General features: G+C 43.1%; 1 protein-coding gene across 1 annotated transcript in view; it reads left to right on the top strand.

Annotated features, from left to right (window-relative positions):
• cacna2d2a (calcium channel, voltage-dependent, alpha 2/delta subunit 2a) overlaps positions 1–24813 on the top strand; it is a gene marked incomplete at its 5' end in the record, with an annotated part of 149895 nt that overhangs the window by 40979 nt on the left and 84103 nt on the right. Inside the window, 1 exon segment of the mRNA XM_080495601.1 lies at positions 1325–1441. Within this exon segment, the coding sequence (XP_080351727.1) occupies positions 1325–1441 (117 nt within the window).

Below are 24813 nucleotides of genomic sequence, written 5' to 3'. Positions count from 1 at the left end.
CCTTTCTCTGTCAGCGGTCCAAACATCGACCGGCCACTCTGCCTGCGGACGTCCCTTCACGTCTCCAACCTCCTGGTCCCTCGTGGCCGATCGAAAGCCATCTTCCACCATTAGTTTTCTGTGGTTTTCAACCGGTCTGTCATCAGCTTGTTGCCGATTTTATTAATTTGACCTGCTTAATTTAATGTCCCTTTGAGAAAAAAATTAAGAAATAAATAAAACAAAATACTAAGCCCACTAAGCCCTTATTCCTGTTGCAAAAAAGAGCAATTAGAATCATCAGTAAGAAAGGTTATAGAGAACACACCAATCCTTTATTTATTGAAAACAAACTTCTTAAAGTTAAGGACCTTGTCGACTTAAAAATTTGGATTATTATGTGGAAAGCAAAACAAAAATAAATTGCCAAACGATGTTCAAAGTAATTTTGTTGCACAAACCGTTTGCCGGAGGAGAAAATATAATTTTCAGAACATGTTTGCACGGACGTCGTTGAAACGGAAATGTCCATCTGTTTATGGAGAAAAAACTGTGGAACTCTTTAAGTGTGGACTTTAAATGTTGTTCAAGTGTTTACAAATTTAAGAAAATGTACAAAGAGAAAATTCTGAGGGACTATGAAAACATTTTTAAAATAATTGACTGTAACTGTAGAACTGTAAGACGGATGCGGGTTTTATTTTTGTTATGCTTTGTGAGCTGGTGAGGAGTCGGGGTGGAACGATGGGGAATCGAATTGATTTGATTTTGTTGTAAAGTTGCTAATAGGAACAGATAACACAAGATTAATCCTCTCTCTGTTCCTTTTTGTTCACGTATGGATGACATATATATATATATATATATATATATATATATATATATTCCCTCTGCCAAGTTGATTATGTTTCACTGCAGGCGACACAAATGTTCAGGACAATCTCCAGCCGCCTATTAGATTGTAGTACAGATATTCTGTCGGCCAGCTGTAAATAAGGCTGCTTGTCTTCCTTCCAAAGGAGGAAACATTGTGGAGACACAAGGTGTTCACCCAGCAGTGAGAAACTGCTGGAGTTTGCGTTTATTTAATTTGATCCTGACTGCCAGCCTACAGCTGGCTAGCTAAGTGCTTTGCCATTAAGGCTCCGTTCTGCGCTTAATTCTGCCACGGCGCCGGGGCTTATGGGTATAATGACGGGGAAGCGTACCGCCTGCCTCACAGTAAATGTTTACCGTCTTGTGGAGCTACCTTGAGAGTAAGCAGACGGCCCCTCCTCCGGTCTTCCTAATTAAACTAATGGCTCCAGTAACCTGACCCCCGGTGCCCTGTGCTCTTCGTCTGCAGATTTATAACGAGAAGAAGAGCCAGTTTGAAATCAAGAGAAACAACCCCAAGGACTTGGTGGAGAAGGTGGCGCGGGACATCTCCAAGCTGCTCGACAGCAAGAGAAAAGCCCTGAAGGTAAGACGACGACGACGCTCCACATGTTGCAACACCTGCGTGAGCCGGACGGCAGCAATTACTACCGACCGTTACTAAGATCTCAACGTGAAGCTGATTTTAACGACCCACTGGTCACTTTTCAATTATGGAATTCTGACCCGCCCCATGGAGAAGTGACCTCCTCCCATTAGGTCGTGGTAAAGTGGCCTACGTCTCAACAGCCAACATGCATATGAAAGAAAAAGATTCTATTTTGCATATACAGACTTTTAAGTGTAATTTCTGTGCATGTGATAGGATTTAGCATTGCCTTATTTTGAAATTGTGTTTATGAAAGGAAAGATCCAAGTGATACACAAAAGCCGTGGCTTATGACATGTAACAAGTAATGTTTATATTAAATATCTTCATTAGCACATTAGCAAAAAGTAAAATTTTATATTAAGGGTCAAAATTCTGTGGGGTGGGTCAATTTTCCATACTACATTTTTCCATTCTATATAGATTCTGTATAGATTCTATATGGGGTCAGACTTCTATACGACACCTGTTTTGACCCATGGACCTTATATACACAACATAGGTAAAGCGAGAAGAAAAAAGGTTAAGGACAACACACCTGAGATAGTCATAGTTTACGTAAGTATTTATTAACAAGAACATTTTCACCACCACGCAGTTCGTACATGGCTCCCGGTGCTCTCCAAACACTTATGGGAAATAAGAGACTGAATTCACATGTGCAAAGAGTTTTTAGTTTTTTTTTTTGTCCAGAGGCTCCGTCTGGCTACTTCCTGTGACCCACTTCCTGTCCTCTCTGGGCCAATCACAGTGGAGGACTCCTTGTCCTGCAGTTATCTTAACTCCCCTCAAGGGGGAGTCCAGGAGCATTTGATTTGTTCCATATTTACACTACAAAAGGTATAATTGAGCCAGAATAGTCTCCAACAGGCACAACAGTGCAGACTGTCACATACTAATACATGCTCAATTGTCATCGTGTTTAAATGCATTTAATATTACATCTTGGACCTTCTGGCACATGGACTCGCATCATTTAGTTAAAAGCTTCATTTAAAGGAATCGCTAAGTTTGTACATTGAGCGTTAATACACTGAGCTGCATGCTGAAGGCTAATCTCCAGCACTGCATTTAACATTTAAGATCCATTCTCGTCTTTGACGATTGTGTTTAAATGCTTCAAATGACTCTTAATGCTCATACTATATTCTTGGGCACTGTTTAAAACGCCGAATTCTAAATTGTGCATGATATAGGACAATAGATAGACAGTGGATTGTAGTTCTCTGTATTTAGCTTTCAGGTAAAATTCAGCTTTTTTTTAAGAAGGTACACTTTTGTCTCCTAAATTATAATTTAAAATAAAGTAACACATTCTTCATTAAAAATTAGCACGAGGAAATGTGTTCATGAGTGTCAGCAGAAAGAGTTAAAAGAGGTACTGATCCTCTACCTGGAAAATCAGCATTCATATTGTATTTATTTATTTTTCCCAATTTTTAATATATTTTTAGGTGTTTCTGTCTTTGGTTTCAATCCATCCATTGGGCAAAACTGTAATCCCAAGAAGAGTGCATTTTGATAAAGATAACTACCATCCATCCATCCATCCATCCATCCATCTGTTGCTCGAGACAAATCCCACCTGGCTCCGGTACATTCTGACCACCAGTCCATGAGAACTAACAGGAGGAAGACTTAATTTACGTTTAATCAGCCCTTCAAGAAGTTAAAATTAGTTTTGCTCTCCCGGTGAGAATCCTTTCACCTCGCGATGTGGCGACGGCGAAGCAGGATGTTAGAGGGGCGGGGAAAAAAAGCAATGACAAAAGTGCAATAATCAATTTAAATAAAATGTGATTTGTAATTGGACATTTTTAATTTGTAATGTCAGATGTCCCCGGTTGTGCGGTGGACCCGTCCAAACACACACTTCTACACAAGTCATCTTCACACTGACAATTACATGTTGAGAAGTTATAATTCCCAGAATAGCTTCATAGACTGATTATGCTCTTGAAAAGAAAAGAAAAAAAAAAGAGCTAATTTCATTCATTTTGTCCTTCTTGCCAGTTGGGGCAGTTATTTCAATCAGTTTGGTGATAATCATCCTCTCCACCCACATTTAAAGTCACACACACATCTATTCTACACCAACTCATTCAAACTCTTCCTGCTTTTTTTTCTTTTTTTTCTCCTCCTTAAACTCACACCTATAACACCTCCAAAGAACCGACAGGATAAACACTTATTTCATGACAGAAGTTGTGACTGCTCTTGTGTGCCACCATTTAATTTGCATGCCTGCGAGTTCGCAAGTTATCGTTTGACTTTCATCCATATGGCGCCTCGTTTAAAGATGGAGGTGACTGAGGGACGGCAGCCGCTCGGCTTCTGCATAAATACGATCCCTCAAGGCAGAAAGGGAGAGATTTCATTTTTTAATTTTTTTTTTTTTTTTTTACAAACTTTCCGAGGGTTCGCCCTTATAAAAGAGCAGAAGTGTATATCTTTTAAGAGTGTGTGGTCTTGTGGGATGAGGCACAGTCCTGCTAAGGAGCGGGAGCCTCTCAGAGGCACGGTTAATTCCGCATTTCGGATCCTTGAAGCGAAGGAAGCGTTGCCGTCCCGTCTCCCGCGGCCGTGTCTCGGATTGGATTCGAAATGGCAATGACCCCTCCACCTTCGCTTTGTCGAAGGTGGGGAGGCGACGTTACAATCTCACCTTCACTGCCCCATGCAGACCCCTGCTTCAACACACACACACACACACACACACACACACATGAAACAACCCGGGCTCGCCCTCTCCACCGACGCCACCCCAAACCTCCACGGGCCACACTGTCACCTCACATCCTGTCGGGGAGATTCAGACTCAGGAGGGAGGAAATGAGGTGAAAAAAGAGAAGGTCTGGAATGAGAATGTCTCCCTGGGGCGTGAAAAGAAAAAAAAATCAAGAAAATGATGTTCAGAAATTCATAGATTTAAAAATGAGCAGCAGGCGGGGGGGCGGAAGCGAGAGGGGGAGGGATGGGGGTGGTGGGAGGGGGGGGGTGCAGGGGGGGAAAAAAAGAGTTTAGGGCATAAAAATGAAAAGGAAGAAAGTAGAGGGAGAGGAGGAAAGTGGAATGATAAAAATGGAAAAGTCAATGTGCAATGTATTCCAGTCATTATGACATTAAAGAGTACAAACCTTTACAGAGAAATATGCAACAAGTTAATGTGTTTTATTTCGCCAGGATGTGATGGGTTTTTTTGTGTTTTTTTTCTTCTTCTCATAGCTAAAACTGAGAATTAAATCCTGTAGGTAAATACATTCATATGGACTTATTATTCATGCAGGCAGAGAAGTGAAATCCGTGTCTTAATGCGGTCGGTAGATAAGAAGGTCTCAAACTCCGCTCGGCGCGGTATTGACAGCGTTTATATTCCAGCCTGTCTCTAACCCCCCGTAATGGTTATTTAGTCCCAAATATTCGCCGCCGCACATTTAAAGAAGTGCGTATTTGCATGCATGCAGGAAGAAATTATCCTCCTGCTACTTATTTACATACTGCTTCGGGTGATTCGCTGTAATTCATGTTTATATTACTAATGAGAAAATGCACGGTGACAATAAACACAAGTCACCGATATACAGTCGGGAGGGGGAGAGAGTTTTTTTTTTTTTTTTTCCCTCACCGCTCCGGATTTAGTTGATTTAGCTGTTAATTCCTAAATTAGCCAGCCGTTTTAATTATTGAACCGTTTGTACAGTGGGAAGGGGATGAAGCGAAACTAAATCTGGTAGGCGAGTTCACGTTTGTTTTGTTTACCTGCTCTGGCTCGTGTCTCACCTGGGGGGCGATTAACATCACGTCCGAGATGCAGTTTGCGGCAGCAGAAAAAGGGGACCTTAATTAATGAGCGTTGTTTTTGTTCTCACCAACCGAGCCTTAATGCCCACATTTGGCTTCCGCCGAGTCGCTTTAAAATATGAACTGAAAGTGCAACATACTTAACGCACCCCATTATGCTATAAATGGCAGTGGGGTAAGCTGACTTACTTTTTGTCAAAAGCCTCTCAAATGTTTATTCTTTTTTTCTTTTCTTTATTTCCTCCCCTCTTTCCTTGTCTTAATCTCCTCCACTCGATGTCCCGGCCTGCTCTCTCCTTCTTGCCTGTGGCTTCAGAGGATCTGATTCTGTGGTTCCAGCCCAAATTAAAATGTAGCACAAACCTCGCCAGTGGACAGTTTATATGAATTTCTCCTACATTTTTTTCCAAGTTGAAATTCAATTCAGGAAGGTTTTCTCCGATTTGGGCTTATTTCAATGACCCTGGTGTCACGTTTTTTTTTTTTTTTTAGAGAAACCAGTTTTAGGTTCGGGATGTTCCTCGTCGAGTAATTTCTCTGTTGACTAATCGGGAATTCAAATTAAGACCAGTCGAGTTGTCTGTGTGGTCGACCTCAACATATACAATAAATCTCCCTGAAGCAGTTTTAACGCATGACTTTTGTGTTTTCATTTCTTAAAAGTTTCACATTTACTCGACGATGTTTTGACGATTACGTCCGTTCACATGGAAACGGTAGAATCGCTGAAAACAATGTAGTTTTCATGGACAGTGAACGCAGTTGGATTTGTTCTCCATCCCTCCAGTCTTATTTCCATTAAAAACTCCACAAACTGTGCCATGAGAGGACATGACTTCTATTTTTTTTTTTTCAATCTGCTCCGGTACTCTGAAGGGAGACTGCTGTGTCGGCGCTGTAGCACCAACCAGTGGCGGGAAGGTGTATAACAGTTAAAGAATCATTAGACATGAGTCACTATTTTTTGATGAAGTGAAGGATTTTTGATTGGCTGATTTCAACTTTCAACTTTTACTAAATCGACAGTGTTGTTTATTCCTGCCCGTCTTAAAATTGTTGTCAGGTGCGTGTTTTTCTTGTAGCCTTCTGTAATTATTGTTTATGCTAAAATCAAACAATATTTATCCCACAGTTTATTCTAAAGCAAAAAAAAAATAGGGTACGGCAAGACTTATTTGGATTATCGGTATATTTCCCGAAGTTATTTTGGACAAACTTTTTTTGCCTTTTGTTCGTCTCCCCAGACGACGGCTCAGCTCGGAAAGCCTGCCCAGGGGATGAAACAGAAATGCCTCCAACTGTGAACGACTTCCATTTGATTTGTCCAAGTCTAATGATAAACAGCTGAATGTATTTTCCACCCACAAAAAACAGAGACATTTTAGATGCTGTCCTTCACATTATACTTCTGGTTGTAATGTTTTAATGTGGTTTTAGATCCAAAACCACATCTGGATTAAGATTAAAGCGACAGTACCTGGTTTGACGGTTTATGGTAGTGGTTGGTGTTCGAGAAGGAGGCTCGGGAATAGATTCAGTCAATGAGTGCATCAGTCAGGCCGTTCAAGTGTGTGTATTTATGTGCGTGTGCACATGCATGCGTATGTTATCTGCGCAACAGGCTCCCACCTGAGTGATACAACAGGAGTGTCAGTCTGACGGGTCTTTTAACCCAGAGCAGCCGGAGAGAACGCGGCTCTCCATGTAACCTGTCATGTGTATAAAGCCGAGCAGGTGAGCTAGACCTCCCCAGCCCTCATCGCCGCCCGCGCTCCTGTTTGTGACGCCGTACATGTGACAAATCGGACGAGGCCTTTCTGGACCAGCTGAGGCGGCACGGCGCGGCATCCCCGTGCGCTGTCGGCGTCGGGCGGAGTCGAGCTGCCCGTCAGACCACTGGTGGGAGTTTTTCACCCGCCTCGGCGAGGGAAGCCGAGGACGGAGATCGTGCTCCTCTCCCCATCAGCTTGTTTGCGCAGCAAAGCGACCATTGTCGACGCTCTTAAGTTGTGATTTCACAGACGGGACTGGAGGAATAAAGAGGGGGACTAAGGTTGGTCTAATCCAATTACACAGATCTCAATACTATTCCAATACCACTTCCAGGCTGAGGGATGAGTGCGTCTGGAAGGCTCGCTGTGTAATGGATGCTCGCGTGAGGTAGCTCTTGGTGCGGTTCCAGGGTCAAAACATGGAGATGACTCAGGCAGGTGAAACCTTCTTTCTTTGAACAACAACAACAACAAAAATACAACAAAATAAAATTACAGAGAAACAACAGAAGATAGTGGCGAGGCTTAAGCAGCAGGCAGAGAGATAAAACACAAAGAGAAACACTGGCAGAACAGAGGTCTTATAGTTTTACAAGTGCACATGCAGCGCTCCGTGGCTTGTGGTTCACTTCACTGCTCTGCAAGAGGAGATTGACCCACATATAAAGAGACATGGTTGAATCCGAAGTGGTTGCACGGAAAAGTGACGGTGAATGTGCCACGGACATGTTTTGCACGTGAAGATGAACTAACGTGCTTTGAGTAGGAACCTTGGTCATCAAGCTCTCGCGTTAACGTGATGATGAAACGTGCGTGTCGGCAGTAACGGTGTTGTTTCTTTTATAGTTAAAAAGCAGTTTACTTTTTCTGGAATTTTCAATCATACTTTTTTTTTTTTTACCCCGGCACACTCCCAGTCATCAAAGAGGCAGTTATTTGACTCCTTTTTGGGTTCGCGCATAGTAATTTAAATCACGATGTGAATGAAAATGTATTACAAAGCGTTGCATAAGAAGGTTTGTCCAACAGCTGCTCTCCGTAGTACGGTACCAACCGTGGAGAACCATGGCCAAATGATATTTGAGTGACGTATATTTCCATTTAAAAAAAAAAAAGTTAAGGAGGTTTTTCCAGATATGACCGACTTTTTCAATAGCCAGCTGAACATGTGTCACCCACCCTGGAAGTTCCTGATACTAGAATGTGGAACTATTGTTGGCGCAGAGAACGTACCGTACAGGCCTGCGGAGAAATTTATATTGGGTACAAATTTAGAAGTAGGCGCAGTAGAGCAGTGTTTTTCAACCTTTTTTGAGCCAAGGCACACTTTTTTGTTTGGAAAAATCTCGAGGCACACCGCCACCAGAAAATCTTAAAATTTGAGACTCTGTAGCCTATATTAACAATATAAAGTCATTCTCATCAAAGTTTTATCAACAGGAATCAAATAAATATAGAAAAAAAAGTATTTCCCAATGTCTTTTTTTATTTTTACTCACTCAAGTGTGAAACCTGGGCCTGATGGATGAACACAGAACTGATAACCTGGTTAGCGTTCTTCCTTTTCAAAAACTTCTCCATCACTGTCACTGACACAGTACTTTGATACAAGATGGGAGAAGCCGCAGGTGGTGGTGATTAACCAGACTGTCTGTTAAGTTTTGATTTAACCGGCAAATTTATGTGCTGCCATCTATTGGCGAAGAGTATTTATACATGATCACTCCGCAACATACTGCTCTCACAGCTGACAGCGGCTGTGAGAGCAAATGATTTTTAGAAAAAATGTGAAATTGGATCATTTCCCACGGCACACCTGACTATATCTCGCAGAAACACCAGTGTGCCGCGGCACCGTGGTTGAAAAACACTGCAGTAGAGAACGTTTGATGGGAAAAAGAGTAATAAGGGCATTCAAACATATTGCGAAGGTTAAACTTTTTTTTTTTTTAAATCTGCTTAGTTACACGTACAGTGACCAAACTTGAAGAAGCGATCCGAATCTGTCGTGCTCTGAAGACGACGGTGGACAGTGATGGGCGGGTCTGAGCTTTCCGGAAAAGAATGGCGGCGATGTTGCGCAACTTTGCGGTCATGCTGATTGTAAAAGATTGCAGGGTTCAGACCGGACACTGCGCAGAGGGGGGGCGGCCAAAGCGCCGTTGACAAGAAATAATCAATCAGACGGCACGGACCTCCGTCTCTTACTAAAGCGTGGAAACCAAGACGACGCAGCCGACGGTCGGGGATGGGGATGGGGGGGAGGGGGAGGGACGGGCCGCTCCCAGTCATCTGTCATCCCATTACATCCAGTAATAATTCACTGAGACACCGAGTCGCCATGCGTGGCGCATGGCGTTGACACCAGGGGTGAACATTCGGTTCTGCTCAGTCTGTGACCTGGTCACTGTGAGCTCACCTGCAGGACCCCCCCCCCCACAAAAAAAAAATAAAGACGAAATATACCAAACGGTATTTCTAACAAAGGGAATTGGAGTTGACACCAAACAGTTTTCAAACTCAAATTGGCATCGGCGGTTTCTTTGGTCGGCCACACACTTTCTTTTCTTGTGACCTTGTTTTCGAGTCGATCATTCTGACAGCTTTTTATACCTCGCTGTCACCAAGTACGCAGAGAAATATTTCAGTTCTAGAGAGAACCCCCCCCCCCCCCCCCCCCCCCCGCATGCTGGGTTACAGAAAACTCTACAACCGATGTGTTTTTTTTTTTAATGTTTGGATTTTAATAGGTGGAAAAATCTCCCGTCAACTCATTATTATTGCCAAAAGAACACGACACCTCATAAAGGCTGGAGAATTGACTTTGTGAGCCAAAGTAACTTAATTCTGAGTCGTTCCACGGGGAAAATGTAGCTTTGAAGCATTTGATTGATTAGGTGCTGAGTTGCAAAAACGTACCCTTCACGAAAAAAAAAAAAAGAAGAAGCTGAAAGTGTCCATTCTTTTTGTCCAGTACATGAATTTGAGGATCAAAGACAATGTTTCAGCACAAACTGTAAGGCCAGGCAACTTTCTCTTTGATCACCTGCTAGTGGAGTTAATGATGTTGTGTTGCGATGTGACATTGAGCTGAGATTAATCACAAAGTGTGGTTCTCTCATTATCATCCTTCCACCTTCTACATCCACTTCGTCCCAGTTAAAGATGCAGGAGGCAGCAGTGACATTGAACGGGCGGGAAACAACAGCGCTAAGAGAGAAAGACAAACGGTCACACGTATGGACAGCTGGGACTCGACAGTGAACCAAACACTTTGGAGAAGGCCACAGTTACACTGAATAACACCTGTCACACAGAGAGAGAGAGAGAGAGAGAACATGCAAACTCCACACAGATAGCAGCTGTGTCAGATTACTTTATTAATCCTGCAGGGATAGATTAGTAGATATCGGGATTATCACATTGCGAGGTGGGGGAGCTGATCAGTGATCATTGTGTGGAGAACTTGACTCAAAGATGAACGGATGTCTTTAGGCGTCCATCACTTGATCCGTCAGTATTTCAAACCCTACGGAATATCTGACCTGCGAAACCATCTTTAACTTGTCCAGTATGTAAAGAAACCCTTTTAAGAAGATTGTTAACCCTATAGTAGAGTCTCTGGAGTTACTTCATGAAAATAACTCCAACTATAGATGACGTAAAGGTAGAATTCAGGTCGATGGAGGCAACTACGTACATTTATTTGAAGCCGGTCGGAAAAACCTGGCAGATGTTACGACGACAAGCCTGAGAGTATCGCCGCCTCCTTGTTGTGCACGGTTGTTAACGCCAGTCCTCGTCCCCGTGAGACCTCAGACGCCTCAGTGACTGGCTTTAATCGAACAGACATCCGGCATAAATGACCAATTTATAACAGCTAAATTTAGCCCTCGGGCTTTTGAAGCCGAGCCGGTCTTAAAAATCAGACTCCTGCTATCATACCACTGTGAAGCTGTTGTGACTGGTGAGAGCTGTCACTTGGATCAGGATTGGCCCTCAGTGGTAGAGAGTACTACAGCTGGAGGATTAGTAAAGTGAGGCTCTTTTTTTTTTTTTTTTTTGGTCTGATTTGGGTCTGCTTACTGATTGCAGTACAACCGTCGGTGAATTCTGGGTTGTTTGTTGCCTGGCGTGCCTGCAAATTGAACTGTATGCACCCTTTAAAGGGAGATTTGTTGGAAATGTTTGCCGTGCTGTTTAAATCACTCGAAACACTTGATTTCTACATTCCTGTCATTCCGAAACGACAACAGCAGCACGGCAGCTGGTGTGCCCGCAATGAATTACACCACCGGCAGCAAGTGATTATGTCCCTCCTGTTGGCATGAAGCAGTGACAAATGAAGAGGTTGTCTCTTTCAGGGAGACTGAGACTTCCCTGCAGCTTTTGTTCCCTTTAAGTCTCTATTGGGGCGACAATAAGTTGTTTTTGCAAGACTGTGGAACTGTCATTGTTGCTATGAATTAATAAGTAATCTTCCAGTATAGATGCATGTTTAATCCTTGAGTTTACAGTGTTGATCAACCTGTCAGCGCCCGCTTAATAAATCTGCATTTTGATTTTCCCTGGGAGATTTTTTATTTATTTATTTTTTTAAGTATGACATGCATCTGGACCGTATGTAGATGTGCTTTAGGTGTAAAAAATAAAGAATGAAATGAATATAGAAATAAAGAAACGTGTGTGTCAATAGTGCAGCGTTGACAGTTCTAATGCTTCATCCCTGTTACGTGTCGAGTAGATTTCTCCTGGGCAAAAGACTCACAATTAAAATCTGGGCATGAGGCTTAAGTCTTTGGCCAGCGTGATTTGTTTCCCTACTTTTATCTGTATTTCTTCAAAAATGTCCAAGAAATGCATACTTCCAAATCAAAGAATCTAACTTGCAGTGAAATAGTTATGATTTTTACAACGGATTCCATCGGCCAAAAACAATATGTCTGTAAGAAACGTTAGGAAATCTACCAATCTGAAATCTGAGTGACAGTTTGGAGAGTGGTATGTTTTTTTTCTTTTCGTCCTTTGTGTTGGCATTAAAGTGTGAATATGAAGAAAATGCTTCTAAACTTTTAATTGAGCTCCTCACGGTTGCGACTGGGAATGAAATAATCCAATATTTTCACCCCCTCTTTATGTACCGAATAGATCTAATCTCAAATACAACATTTGTTGATTGCTTCTTGGTCTTACAGTCCGCAGGACTCGATAGTGAGGACGCGCTTATGTCCTTAACCGAATCAAGGTAGCAAAAGCTGGGTGGGTTTATTAAGTCTGCGTTGACTAAAATATGTATTTATATCTTGCATCTTTATCCCCCCTCCTTCTTGTGTAAGTGGTTAACCTCGACCCCTGCCCTCATCGCAGCATTAAAGCCTGATCCACACACTCACGATTAACCTCCCCGAGGCACAGCGGGCCACTTGGTACCAGCGAGCAGCCCTCGGTATGGCTGGTGTTCATATCGGGGAGCTTAATGAATTACAAGGGCTTGGTAATGACTGTGTCTGAGCAGTGCTGTGGGGAGGTCAGATGGTTTGAATAACTAATGAAACCCAATCACCAGCCAGACCCTACGACATGCGTGGAACATTTTGTATTTGCTGTTGGAAGAAAATACACAGTGTCGCCCAGGCCTCCAACCGCCTGCACCGCGCAAAAGTGAGGAAACTAAATTAAAGAGGAGGCTCGAACAAAGTAATTTGGTTTTCCATTTCCTGTAGGCCTTTGGAGAGACAGTTATAACTCTCTGGTCCCATCAGGGAAGAACAAGGGGAAGTAGGCCAAGCTCCAGTTGAGTGAAAATAGCAGAGGGAACTTTACAACTTGCAGCCTGAGCTGATTGTCAAAAAAATAAAAAAAATAAAAAAATAAAAACTCACGTACTTGTAAATGTATTCAAATGATTTTTGGCAGGATTGCATGTTGTTTTAGATAAATACTCCAGGTGGCCCACGGAGGATAACATAGACTGGTATCTTCCTTCCGTGGAGTCTTTTAGTCTTCTTTCTTGTTAATCGCATGGGGACCGTATTCATCCTCTCATTTCTCCCTTGTTTTATCCAATACAAAGTGGGCTATTGAGGGTGAACGGCACCGTCCAGTGGCTGGTTAAGTTGAAAAGATTCCAATTAAATCTTCCAATTACAGGTTTACTTTGACGCCGTTCGATGGATCCGACAATCCAGAGATCGCTGCTTATCATAATCCAAGCGATGCTCTTCTTTTTTGTGTGTGAAGTTTGCAGGTTCTCCCTGTGCGAGTGTTCAAAGGCTGCTTGTGCAAATTCAGTTTACACGGGTGCAACATGCCTTTTGGTCAATATCACCCTGCAGCTGCTCCAGCTCTCGTGAACAACCTGTGGATCACTGGGTTAATCCTAAACGCAAGATAAATCGTCGTCGGGAAGAATTTAGTCATTTAACTAAGTATAATAATCGACCGAATCATGTTGCTGTGTCACGTAAAGGTTAAGAATTATGTGAAGGAAAAAAGTTTTGTGAGTTTTGTCACTTGGAAACTGTATATTTCTACTCCACACTTTTGCTGCGGCTCCAACAGCCGGCAGTAACCAGCAATAATGTCGAGCTATTTCCCACAGAGCCACAAATGTCAACGACTCACCGTTGTGGTAAAGATATGTTTTGTGGGCTCCGTCGATGTCTCGACCAAATGTCATGACGGAGTGTCAATTAATTTCATTCCAGCCTTTGCCCAAAGTCACAGGACCTTCAGCAAGTACTTTCTGAGTCGTGTAAAAACTAATTGTGTATACGTAGGAGGTGTAGACAAACTCGTATACAAAGATGACACACACACGCACACACACACACACGCTAAGTCGCACATCCTTTTCCATAATCTCATCTCCAATCCCCTGGCCCCTGTCATTCAGATCTATGAACTTCCATTAGCAACCATCTGTTACAACCTGCAGCAAAGCCATTACACACACACACACACACACACACACACGCTCCGATATGAATGGTCTCGCCTCCCTCGCTCAACGTATGGCAGACGGACTTCTTCAAAGCCTTGAGAGAATTTGCTGAAGCGTCGCCTGTTTAACCTTCAAGGCAGGAGTCGCTGGTAGACTCACACACCTGCGATGGCGTCACGGCGCCGCTGCCCACTGCGGATGCGTCAGGAGGTCGGCCACCTGTCCGCCCGCCCGCGCACACGCATGCATGCGCCCTGACACGCACGCTAACCGGAGTGGGAGGTCGTTCGCTAACGCACAGGCATAGGTCACAGCTTGGTGTCGTAAGAACAGACTGTGCGGATTATTTTATCTATAGTATCGGGTCATTCCATCATTCCCACTGATAAAAGGTCACGACGCCACACTGACTGTTCCCTCAGCTGCATTTTTTTTTTTTTTTTTTTTACATTAGACAAAATGTCAAAACATGATCAGCTTCACGGCAGTTTTCTGCCTCCGGCACTTTCCTTTACATCTCCTATGCACGTATTCATTTTACCTCTCAATGTACAATTTTCAGCTCTATTTGAATGCTCTACCCCCCCCCCCCCCTTCCCTTAACAAATGTCAGTGTACAGCAGAAGATTTATGTTTTTTGCTGTGTTCCTGCCTCATTCAAAATCATTCATTCGAATGACAATATGGGTTTCAGGCAGGAAGTGTGTGGGGTGGGGGGGCTTGATTCAGCATCTAATTATTCAACTTCTTCTTGAAAGGAAAAAAAAAAAAAAAAAGCTCTCTGTGTTTAAGCAACTTGTTCACGTAGCAGTAGCATCTGCTTCACTCCTTCATTTCCCCGTCAGCGAGAGACAAATGAATAGAAATGACTGCTTTGTGCTTTTATGCAGCCGTCTCTCCAAGCTGCATAAAACATATATTTTGAGTCTCCCATGTGCGATTTTGTGTCTGCAGAGATGCAGGAAATAAAAAAAAGAAAGGACACTTTCGTCACTTGAATCGGGAATAGCAGTGCGCAGACTATTGCAAAGCAGCGCTCTTGTCTGCGCGTTGTTTTTTTTCCTGGAGGGCACAATTGAAAAAGATCATTTATGTGAAAGGGGGCTTTTGAAATCCACCTCAGCAATCAAATAGAAAATATATGTTGCACTGCTGGGTGGTGGTGGGGGTAAAAAAAAAAAAAATACAATACAGTATACTGCCAAAAAAAGAATCGCTCACCTGCCTTCACACACAAATGAAGTAACATCCCATTCTTAAACCAAAGGATTTAATATGATTTGATTTCATACACCCGTGGCCATGGAAGCTATTGAAACGCCTGAATTCAATGATTTGGAGAGTTGAACAAATACCTCTGGCAGAGCGAGTCATCTCTCCATCAGAAGGTTGCAGGTTCGATTCCCTATCTGTCCACAAGTGTTGTTCTCCGCCTCTGTTGTTGTGCGAACGTGATGAAACAATGTGAATCACTTTGGGAGGCCGCTCAGGAGGTGGGGAAGCTCCATATAATTGAAATCCATTCACCATATAGTTTAAGTGCCGCGCTGGAACAGCACAGCCGTCTTTCAATTGGAAAATGTGCAAAGTGAAAGTGGCACGGTATGGCCAGCTGATTCTCTTTGTGGTGCAAAAGCAAAAATGGTTTTTCTTCTAAAGAATATGTCATTATTGCAGGCAGGTGAAAATCCACTCCACCTTCAATCCCCCTTGTCTCTCCACCCTGCGTGATTCCTCCACCTCTGCTGCGTCTATTATCTGCTCGCTCCCTCTTATCAGCATTATCAACTCAGAGGCCATATAGCAAAATGGCTCCTGTGAGGAAAAGTCACTGTGCAAACTTTGGTGGATACAAACCACGCAGGCAGAGAAAAGCTTTCATGTCCCGCATTTAAATGATCCAAGTCTAATCGCTGGATTTCAGTGTTTATACGGGTGCAATTTTGCAATTACTCATAATCTGCATCAATTCAAGTCGTTCTTGTTAACCCAGCCAGACTCGGTGTTGCTTATTTGTCTTAAGCAGCTGGTGATGAAGTAAATAATTCCCTTCCCTTCGTTCGTGGCGGGGTATCCATAGCCCGCCTCTGACCTGGGGAAGCGGCGCTTTAATTCCAGCGTGATGGAGTGCTGGTTCTGCTTCAGCGGGCCTCTTCCTTTATTCCTCCAGGAGTGGACAAGGCAAATAATGGGCTTGTGTCTTGACAAGGAGCTGTTAGCTCCTGACAGACCATTGATCGGGCAAACAAGGGTTGTTTTCACAGTATGGCCGCTCTTACATAACCAGATACATGCTCGCACACATGCAAGAGCACCGGATTTATGTGAATCTCGCAGCGCTAACGTCTCCCGAAGAGTATTTTGGGCAAAAGATTCACATCTGTTGACTTACTCCGACTCCGCAGAGCATATGATCAAACAAAGCTCTTTTATTTATTTTTTTCCGCGTATGTACCCTGAGTGAAGAAGCCAACCGGCATGAAAGGACTCCAGATGGGCGGTTGAGGAAACACAGTTATATGTCCTATAATACCATTTATGGTTAAATTCAGAATGAGGAACAGAAATGTTTTGTCATTCTTGCCATTTTCAATTACGATCCAAATGTTCATTGTTGACCGTTTTCAACCGCGATGAATATTCTTGAATGCAAATGTCGCTAAAGCTCGTGTACGTATTTTACCGGCAGTCTAATAACCGTTGCATAATTTTATGTCCGAGCTCATCGGTGTGAACGTTGACTATACATAAGCATTACGGTGGATCGTACCCGCTTAACTCAACAACAACGTCTTGTCCGAAACCGATCAACACAAAAGAAAAGTTAGAAAACCAGAGAGTTATTAGGAAAATCTATGCAGAGATTTAGCGTAGGAGCTCAGTCACACCAGAACGCTCCCAGAGATCAAGTCCACCAGGGGCCGCTGCGGTACTTTCAGAAGTGTCTTGCAGGAAAGTTTTCCTTTTCTGCAACGCCCAGCGCTCCGGCAACTGGACCAACTTGAGCAATTAGAAGTGATCTTCACCTTCACAGGTGACACTGCCACGTTTCCACGAGACTGCGGTGAAGAATTGCAGGAAATGAAAAGCTCAGACTCCCGAGTGGAGACGGCGAAAACGATGAGTCGGTGAGGATATGAGGGGGTCGTCCATACACCACCTATCTCGCTGGAGTTACACCGTTAGTTGTTTTTTTGGGGGTGTTTTTTCCCCTCTGTCTGGGTTGATGTCAACTCTGTTTGACGACGTTAATCTCGGTTAATATACACAGACTTGACCACGCGTGCAGACGGAGTGAGGACAGTGACGCAGTGAGGCCGAGGGAAGCAGAGGTCGCTTTGCCTTTATTTTGTTCTTCCATCAGAGCAAGCAGTTAATCTTTGCTTTGCCCCAGCTTATCTGGTCGCCTGCCACCCTCGCCCTGCCCAGGGAGAAAGCCCCCCCACCCCCTCCCCACAACCCCTCCCCTCCTCACCCTCGCCTTCTTCCCAGCTCAGTTCTCCTTGGATGACTGGAAAGAGGTGGCTGCAGATTGAATTATTCTCTCCATTCCATTTCTTCCAAGTTTGCATTCATTTGCGGCGCGCTGTCACATCTCTTCTGTTGTGTTTGTTTCTTAAGTGGAAGCTATTCAGGGTCTGTCTCGGCTTGTTGCGTCATCTCATATTAGTTGTGGCATTGGCCTGCAATGGCGCTTTACACAAAAAAAGAAACCGGGCTCTTATTGGTGTTAGAGCACATTTGTAGAGCAAATGGCCAGAGCGTCCGTTCTCTTTTACTCACGCTGGGCTTGTGCATGATCTGTGATTGTGTTGGGGGGGGGGATGAGTGACTCAGGAATTGCACGTCGACTTTCAAAGTCTTGTTTCTCATTCTTGGCAAAAGCAATTGATGGTTGTCAGACGCTTACTGGTATATTTAGGTCTGCTTTTACAGATTAATGAGTCTTTTAAAGGGCCGTTATTTCTTACTGAAGCTGCAGAAAGTGTATTAATTGTGATTACCGTAATATTCTTAGGTGTGTTTTCAGGCGAATTGAAAAAAAAACGGGTAGATTGAGATTCCTTTAAAGAGCTTAATTTTGGAGTAGCTGTTTGAATTTATGTTAATATAACCTAAATATAACTTTTTTTGTAATCTAAAACTTTTTTTTTTTTAACGCAGAGGAAAAATCAAAATTGTTTTAAGGCTGAAATGTAGTTTTTTGGGGGAATAACTCCTGTGAGAGAGACTTAATTTTCTTCTATATAAAATAAGATGCCAGTTTAAATTCTCAGAGAATCTGTTTGAGATGAAATGCATCCGCTTTCTTCGTCTTCCTCTGCGCCCCTGCACGAATAGTTTGGGGCGAGGGAGGTGTTTGGGTGGAGGCCGGCGATCACGCAGCAGATCCGTATCATCCCGCGTTCACAAAGCCTCTTTCTCTCTTCAACAACCCAATCAGATTTAAAGGATTTTGATTTAAATCCCCTTTCTGAAGATGCCTCCTCCCGGTACCTGGAAACGTGTCACATTACAAGAAATAAAGACACCTTAAACCATTTTTTTGGATTGTTAGTGAGCTTGTAAAGACTCCTCAGCTTGAAATGATTATCGTCTGGGTTTTGCTCTCCGGTCCACTGGAGGTGTTTTCAGCGCATCCTGTCAAACTGGAGTTCACTCGCTTCCCCTCTGCAACCAATTCCTCTCCTCCTCCACCTCCCCCTGCTCCTTTTCTTCCTCAACCGTGATTTTTTTTTTTTTTTGCCCGGGTTTTGACAGCCCGTCATAACTCTGTCAGCCTGTTACAGCCTGTCTTAACATAATGACCTAGCACTTTTCATGATTGACAGGTGTTTTTCCTCACACACACATAAAGTAGTTGGGGGCACAGGAGATGTGGGTGGGGTGGTGGTGGTGGGGGTTTTGATGCCCAGTTACCTTGTTTCCCTGCCGACTGACAGGTGGCTCCCCCCCCCCATACCACACCGAGTGGACGCCCGTTAGTTTGTTTATCGCCCATTTAATTCGCCCCCGTGTTTGAGGAGCTGTACGGTAGCCGTCGGCGATGGCTTCAGCTCATCCGAGCCAGTGACCACGGGGATGGGGCACTGCTTTCCTCCGCTGGATGAGTGACAGAGGAAAGGCTCCGGAACAGGCGAAGAAAGGAGGAGAAGATAGAAGCTTGCCTGGAGGCAGAGGAGGAGGACGGCGGAGGTACTGGAGGGGGGCGAGGGGGAGGCAGCGTTCTGCTTCAGAGAGACAGTCGGGGAGAATCTCAAATATTGACCTTGGAAAACCACCTCTATGATAATAATTATCTTCCTCTATCCCACAATTTTTTTTTTTTTCTCTCTCCAGCCTCCTTCCACAGTCTGGACTGTTTTACTGTCTCTCTCTATTTCTTTTTTTTTCTGCGTCTCCCTCTCTTCCCCTGCCTTATGTCCTTTGCTCCTGTAATCTGAGCGACCTCAGATAAAGGCAACCCAGCGCTTTTTCTTCCATTTGATACACATTAATCCCTATCATTGATTACAAACTTACAAGCTCAGGTTCAGCTTATCACATTAAGCTTCTGCCATTTGACCCCCCCACCTTACCCATACTGTAAGATTTATAAGGCGCAACACCAAACAATTGCGTTGCCAATGAGGGATTGTGGGTTTGGTTTCACAAGGCTGAAGCGCACACCCCAAAAATGAATCCACTCAGATTTGGTGGATGGATGAATGGATGGATGAATGGATGAAGAGCCAGAATGTTCAAATCTGCCCACTGAATAAATGCTATGGGATTATTGTGACAGTACATCAATGTCGGCTGTGATTAGGCCACACTCTTATAATACATACTAAGAAAGTCAATATGTACAATATGGACAATGTTCATACCAATTTGATAAATGCTCATTTTATTGGTCTAGTTTTGAACAAGAAGTCTATGTGGAGGTCAGTAATTGGCGGCCAAACAAACAGTGAATCACAGTGTCATAAAACAGAGTATTGACATTTGGAGCACGCAGTGTCCTACACCAAGAAAGAAAAGCACTCGAGTTTAGGAGCGTACGTGCCTGCAGCAAACATTTCACCCATACCGACGGATAATATTTATACTTTGTCAGCACAAGTAGAACGTCCCTCATGTATGGATGACGATGATAATGACGCTTCGGCACAACATGTTCTTAACCGGTTTAAACCAAGTGCACAGATTAAAAGCGACATGTTGGTGTTCTCTCCACTGTGTGTCTGAGTACCTATAGTGTTTTGACTTTTGTCGTGTCTGTGAGCAGTTTTCATGTGTTTTACTTCCTCTTTTGATTTTGTCGTGTTTTCTACACTGGTCTGCAAGTCCGAATGCAAAAAGGACATTCTTGTAACGTTAGAGTGAACATTAAAAAAAACAACAGCCACACAATCCTGACAGTGTTCCCCTTTCACCAGTTTCATAGCGACCGATCATGCATGGCTTTTGTTTTGATTACATATGTTTGAGTTTTTTTCTGGTTTTTTTTTTTTCATTCTGTAAAGAAACTCAGGGGAGCTGATTATATTTTTTTTTCTTGATTTTTCACCTGAAGTCCTCCTTTCCAGGCTGCAGGCTCCCAATCAGCTCACCGCTGAGTTTGTGTTGGCATAAGAACTTTAATTGCGATGAGCTCAGAAATGATTTAAATGAACTTCGAAGCGAGTACATCAGGGCTTCCGTGACTTTATCTCCCGAGTCACTTTGCCATTGGACGGTAAGACGAATCACCTCGGAGAGGTGTTGGTTGAGTAAATCAAGCTGAACGTGAAATAATTTGGACGCCATTATCGTTCCCGCTGGAAACTTCGCACCGCTTGCGTCGTGTCGTACGCAGGTGTTTTAGTGTGAATGTCTTGTCTGATGCTGATACTATAATCACAGTCCATATGCCTGACAATGGCATTTTTTTTTTTGAAGTATGGCTAATGTTCTACGGTCTCGATCGCCACGCTACTATTTTAAATGGCGCGGCGGCGAAGCGTGCTGAGTGAAGGCGGAGAAGTACATCTATTCATTCAAATTGGTGCTAATGGCAGACTATTTAAAAGTCAATTAATTGCCAGGGGCCAAATGCACAGTGGCAGTTAATGCCGTCACAACGCTGAGTAGTAATTGGATGTGTTGATGGGATGTGCTGGTGTGTATTCATCATGTCTGAAACCGGGTGGCCACCTGCGGTACCTCAGAAAGCTCCCGACAAAAAGAACCGTGTGCTGGCCAGTGGATGATATTTGTCATAAAGCAAAGCATCATGGGGGGACAAACATAATAGCTCCGAATCAGTAGATCCTGTCCTTTGCGGAAAAAAGCTTTTACCCGCTTTGTTATAACTGTTCACTTCCTTCTGTTGTTTAAAAAAAAAAAAAAAAAAAAAGCCTTTGAATTTGTATCCCCTCCATTTTTATTTGGGATTTGTTTTTCTCACTTTGGCATCGCCTCACATATCTCTCACCTTTTCATCTTCTTCCTCACTCTGTCATCCTCCTCCGTACGACGGGAGAGGGGGGGGGGAGGCCCGAGATCGATGTGAGGCCCGCGCACACCGAGACCGGCAGCTGGCTGAATCGGAGTGATCGATCAGGCACAGAGCATTTACTCTGCCAGACTGCTGGGCCTTTGTGGATGGAGATTATTTCTAAATTATTACAGGAGGCAGATGCTTGTCAGAAGATGCTCTCTGTCAAGGTTAGACTCCTCCACTGCTGTCTGGCTCTCGTCCTCCCTCTGCCTCCATCGTACTTTTTTTTAAATCACATACTTTATTTCTTTTTATCTTTTATTATTTCCATTTTTTTCTTTGTTGTTTTTTTTTTTTTTTTCTTCTTCTTCTTGTAACTTTAGATTTTCTTTATTGCTATTTAACTTCATGGAGTTGCAGTTTTGGCCCTGAATTGGTTTGTTAACAGCAAATATTTTGAGGTGAGATAATAAATTTAAAAAAAAAGATCCACAATATTTACCACTTTGGTAAATGAGAAGCTGTAAGTGCTATCCAGTAAACTGACTTCAAACACACACACACACACACACACACACACACTCAATTAAATGGCCCTTCAAAAAAACAGAAGTACATGTTTGTTAATGTGATTAAAACTGATAATTCCAGTTTCAGGCATGTGTAATATTTGTGTTTCAACATTGCTGGACTTTTATTCTCCGTCAGTTATCTAATATTTTGTTTTAGGCATGAGGTCAGCAAAAGAAATGAAATCCCTCTCTCCTATATCATGAATCACTACCGCTGACTCCAACAGTCTGTTTTTCTATTTGTCCATCTGTTGCCAAAGTCTAAAACTTCTTTACTGTGCATGTGGGTATAATCGGCGAGTAATTGCAACACGTGCAACACTTAACTAGTTTATCCACCGGATGCTCTTCCGCCAGGAGCTGGGATTCAAACAAATTATCCCTTAAACTTAAGGCCAGGACTTACTCTGGAGTTGTCAAAACAAAGTTTATCAAACCAATTTAAGTATGAGGAAATGCATGTCGGAGCTTTTAGGGGTGCTCAGACCTTTTATAACTCGATGTTACTTGATTATAGTCAAGAGCATATTTTCCAGACCTGAATAAAGTGAATCATGATTCATTTATGCAAACACAGGAAAAGGCTAAATCACATCTGGCTGGGATGGATTCAACAAGCATGATGTGGCTTTTTCCCCCACTTACATGACTGTTTCTTTTCTGGTTTAACTCTATTATACATTAAGCAGCCAACATATGAGTGATGTGACGATATGTGTTGCTCGAGTTGTGTCAGGAGGAGCATTTAGTATGAATATTGAATCAAAATCAAACATGAAGGTCACATGATCTACTGTGGCGACACTAAAAGAGGGCAGCCTGAAACTCTTTTGTTGTTGATGACTGGTTTAATAGTTTGTTCTGCCGTGTAATTGTGTGGATCATTTGTTTATAACACCTTGTATAACACTTCAGGTGGAATGTCGAGGTGGATTTGAGTGTGTGCCTCAATGAAAAGTGACAAAAACAGGGTTTGGTTTCCCCCCCCCCCCCATTTTCAGAGATGTCCTATTTTAGTTTTTTCTGTTATGTCGTGATCATCACGGTGAGTCAGCAAGGACACAAGTTACAGCAGCATGCAGTGTAACAGTGTGACGACAGCTCTCTTGACCCGCCGTGTTGGAGTATTTATATTGAGGTTATTTTTTTATTCTTGTGCGATCGCTCAGGGAGATATCGATGAAGGCATTGATGATTCAGCGGTGCTTTTAATGCTCAGCTTCACAATAATGAAAAATGTGAATGCTTATCAGGTCATTTGGAAATAATGTGAGTCACTTCAAACTTCACCAGTTTTTTATTATATCAAACTTCACTCGAGTTGATAGATTGTAGAGAATGAGACACATGTGGCTTTTAGTTTACTATCAAGTTGCAATAAATACTTTATGTAAAATCTTTTGCAGTGTTTGATATTGCATGTCCTGCAGCGACTATTTCACATGTGCACAAAATGAGTTTGATCTTGTAACAATACATTGTACACGCCGCTGTACAATCTATGCACTGCATATATTATAGTGTATCCAGAAACTCGTTTGCATTTAAAGGGGTCATTTGATACAAAATTCACTTTCTAATGGTTTTCTAAGAGTAATAATCGTTGCCATACCTGGAATGACGCCGCAGAAGTGAAAGAAAGTGTGTCCTCTCTCTCCCTGGCTTGTTTCAGTTTTTTAAAAAGTGTGTTGCTCCAACCAGCCAATCAGAAATCAAACCCTATATAGTGTCATCGGGGGTTCAGCCAATCACAATCAAGGTAGGCTCCGCCCTTTGACTCCTCCCACAATTAGGCAGCTCTGCTCTGGCACATGGCACCACGAGAGGAAGTACTTCCTCCCCTTCCCAAGATGGGCATGTGTCGGCGGAGCCAGTCCAGCTCACACAGACACAGCAGATTCTGAATGTAGCTCCTATGATCCAAGATTCAAATGGATGAAAATCAAGGGAATAAACTTGAAATACAACATTTTTGGACCAACGACACCCTTGTGAAATTGTTGAAAACCCCTTTAAGATTAACGATATTTTCCCATCCCACAAAACAGAAGAGGTCCTTCCATCAAGTGTTTCAAATTACAGTCATATTAGTAGAATCTGCGAGAGCGATAGACATTACATTCATCTCTTTGGTGGTGCTTTGAAGTCCAGATGGTTCTTACCCACAAATGAATGAATGGTCATATAATGCCAGTTGCTTCAATGTATGAAGAGCTCTGGGTTAAAAAAAAAAAAAAGTGAACAAAACAAAAAATAAAAACACATGGAATCGGAGTGAAATGAAAGCTGTGGGATTAGTTTCACTGACAGGAGAGGAGGGAGCCAATCATGTGCAGGAGTGTTTACAATGCAGAAGGATCTGAGCTGTGATGTAATGCAATGTGTCAGAATATATTCCCAGGTGCAGTATTAGCAGTAGACTCCTTGCCAACTTGAATAATTATTAATGATTCCCGCACATCGAAGATCTCATACGTTCAGCACTTAAGCCGCCCACAAGTGATCCGCGAGCGTCGACCACGTGAGCGCCGGACACGGCAGACTGATCAAACATTTACAGTGTTTACCAGATGCTGTTTGTATTAACATACGAGACGCCGGCTCCTCTTCAGACGGCACACGGCGTCCTTGGTTTGCTCGTCGTACGGCGCGTCGACCGAACAGTCCGACAGATTATCACCTCGCATTGCGTCGTTCTGCACCCGCAGCCCCGATCTCCATTACGGACTCGTCCGACGTTGTTTTAGTGGATATGT

The sequence above is a fragment of the Blennius ocellaris genome, assembly GCF_963422515.1.
Source record: "Blennius ocellaris genome assembly, chromosome: 4".
Lineage (NCBI taxonomy): Eukaryota > Metazoa > Chordata > Actinopteri > Blenniiformes > Blenniidae > Blennius > Blennius ocellaris.
Note: the sequence above shows the minus strand (reverse complement) of the source record. Positions and strands in the feature narration are given on the sequence as shown.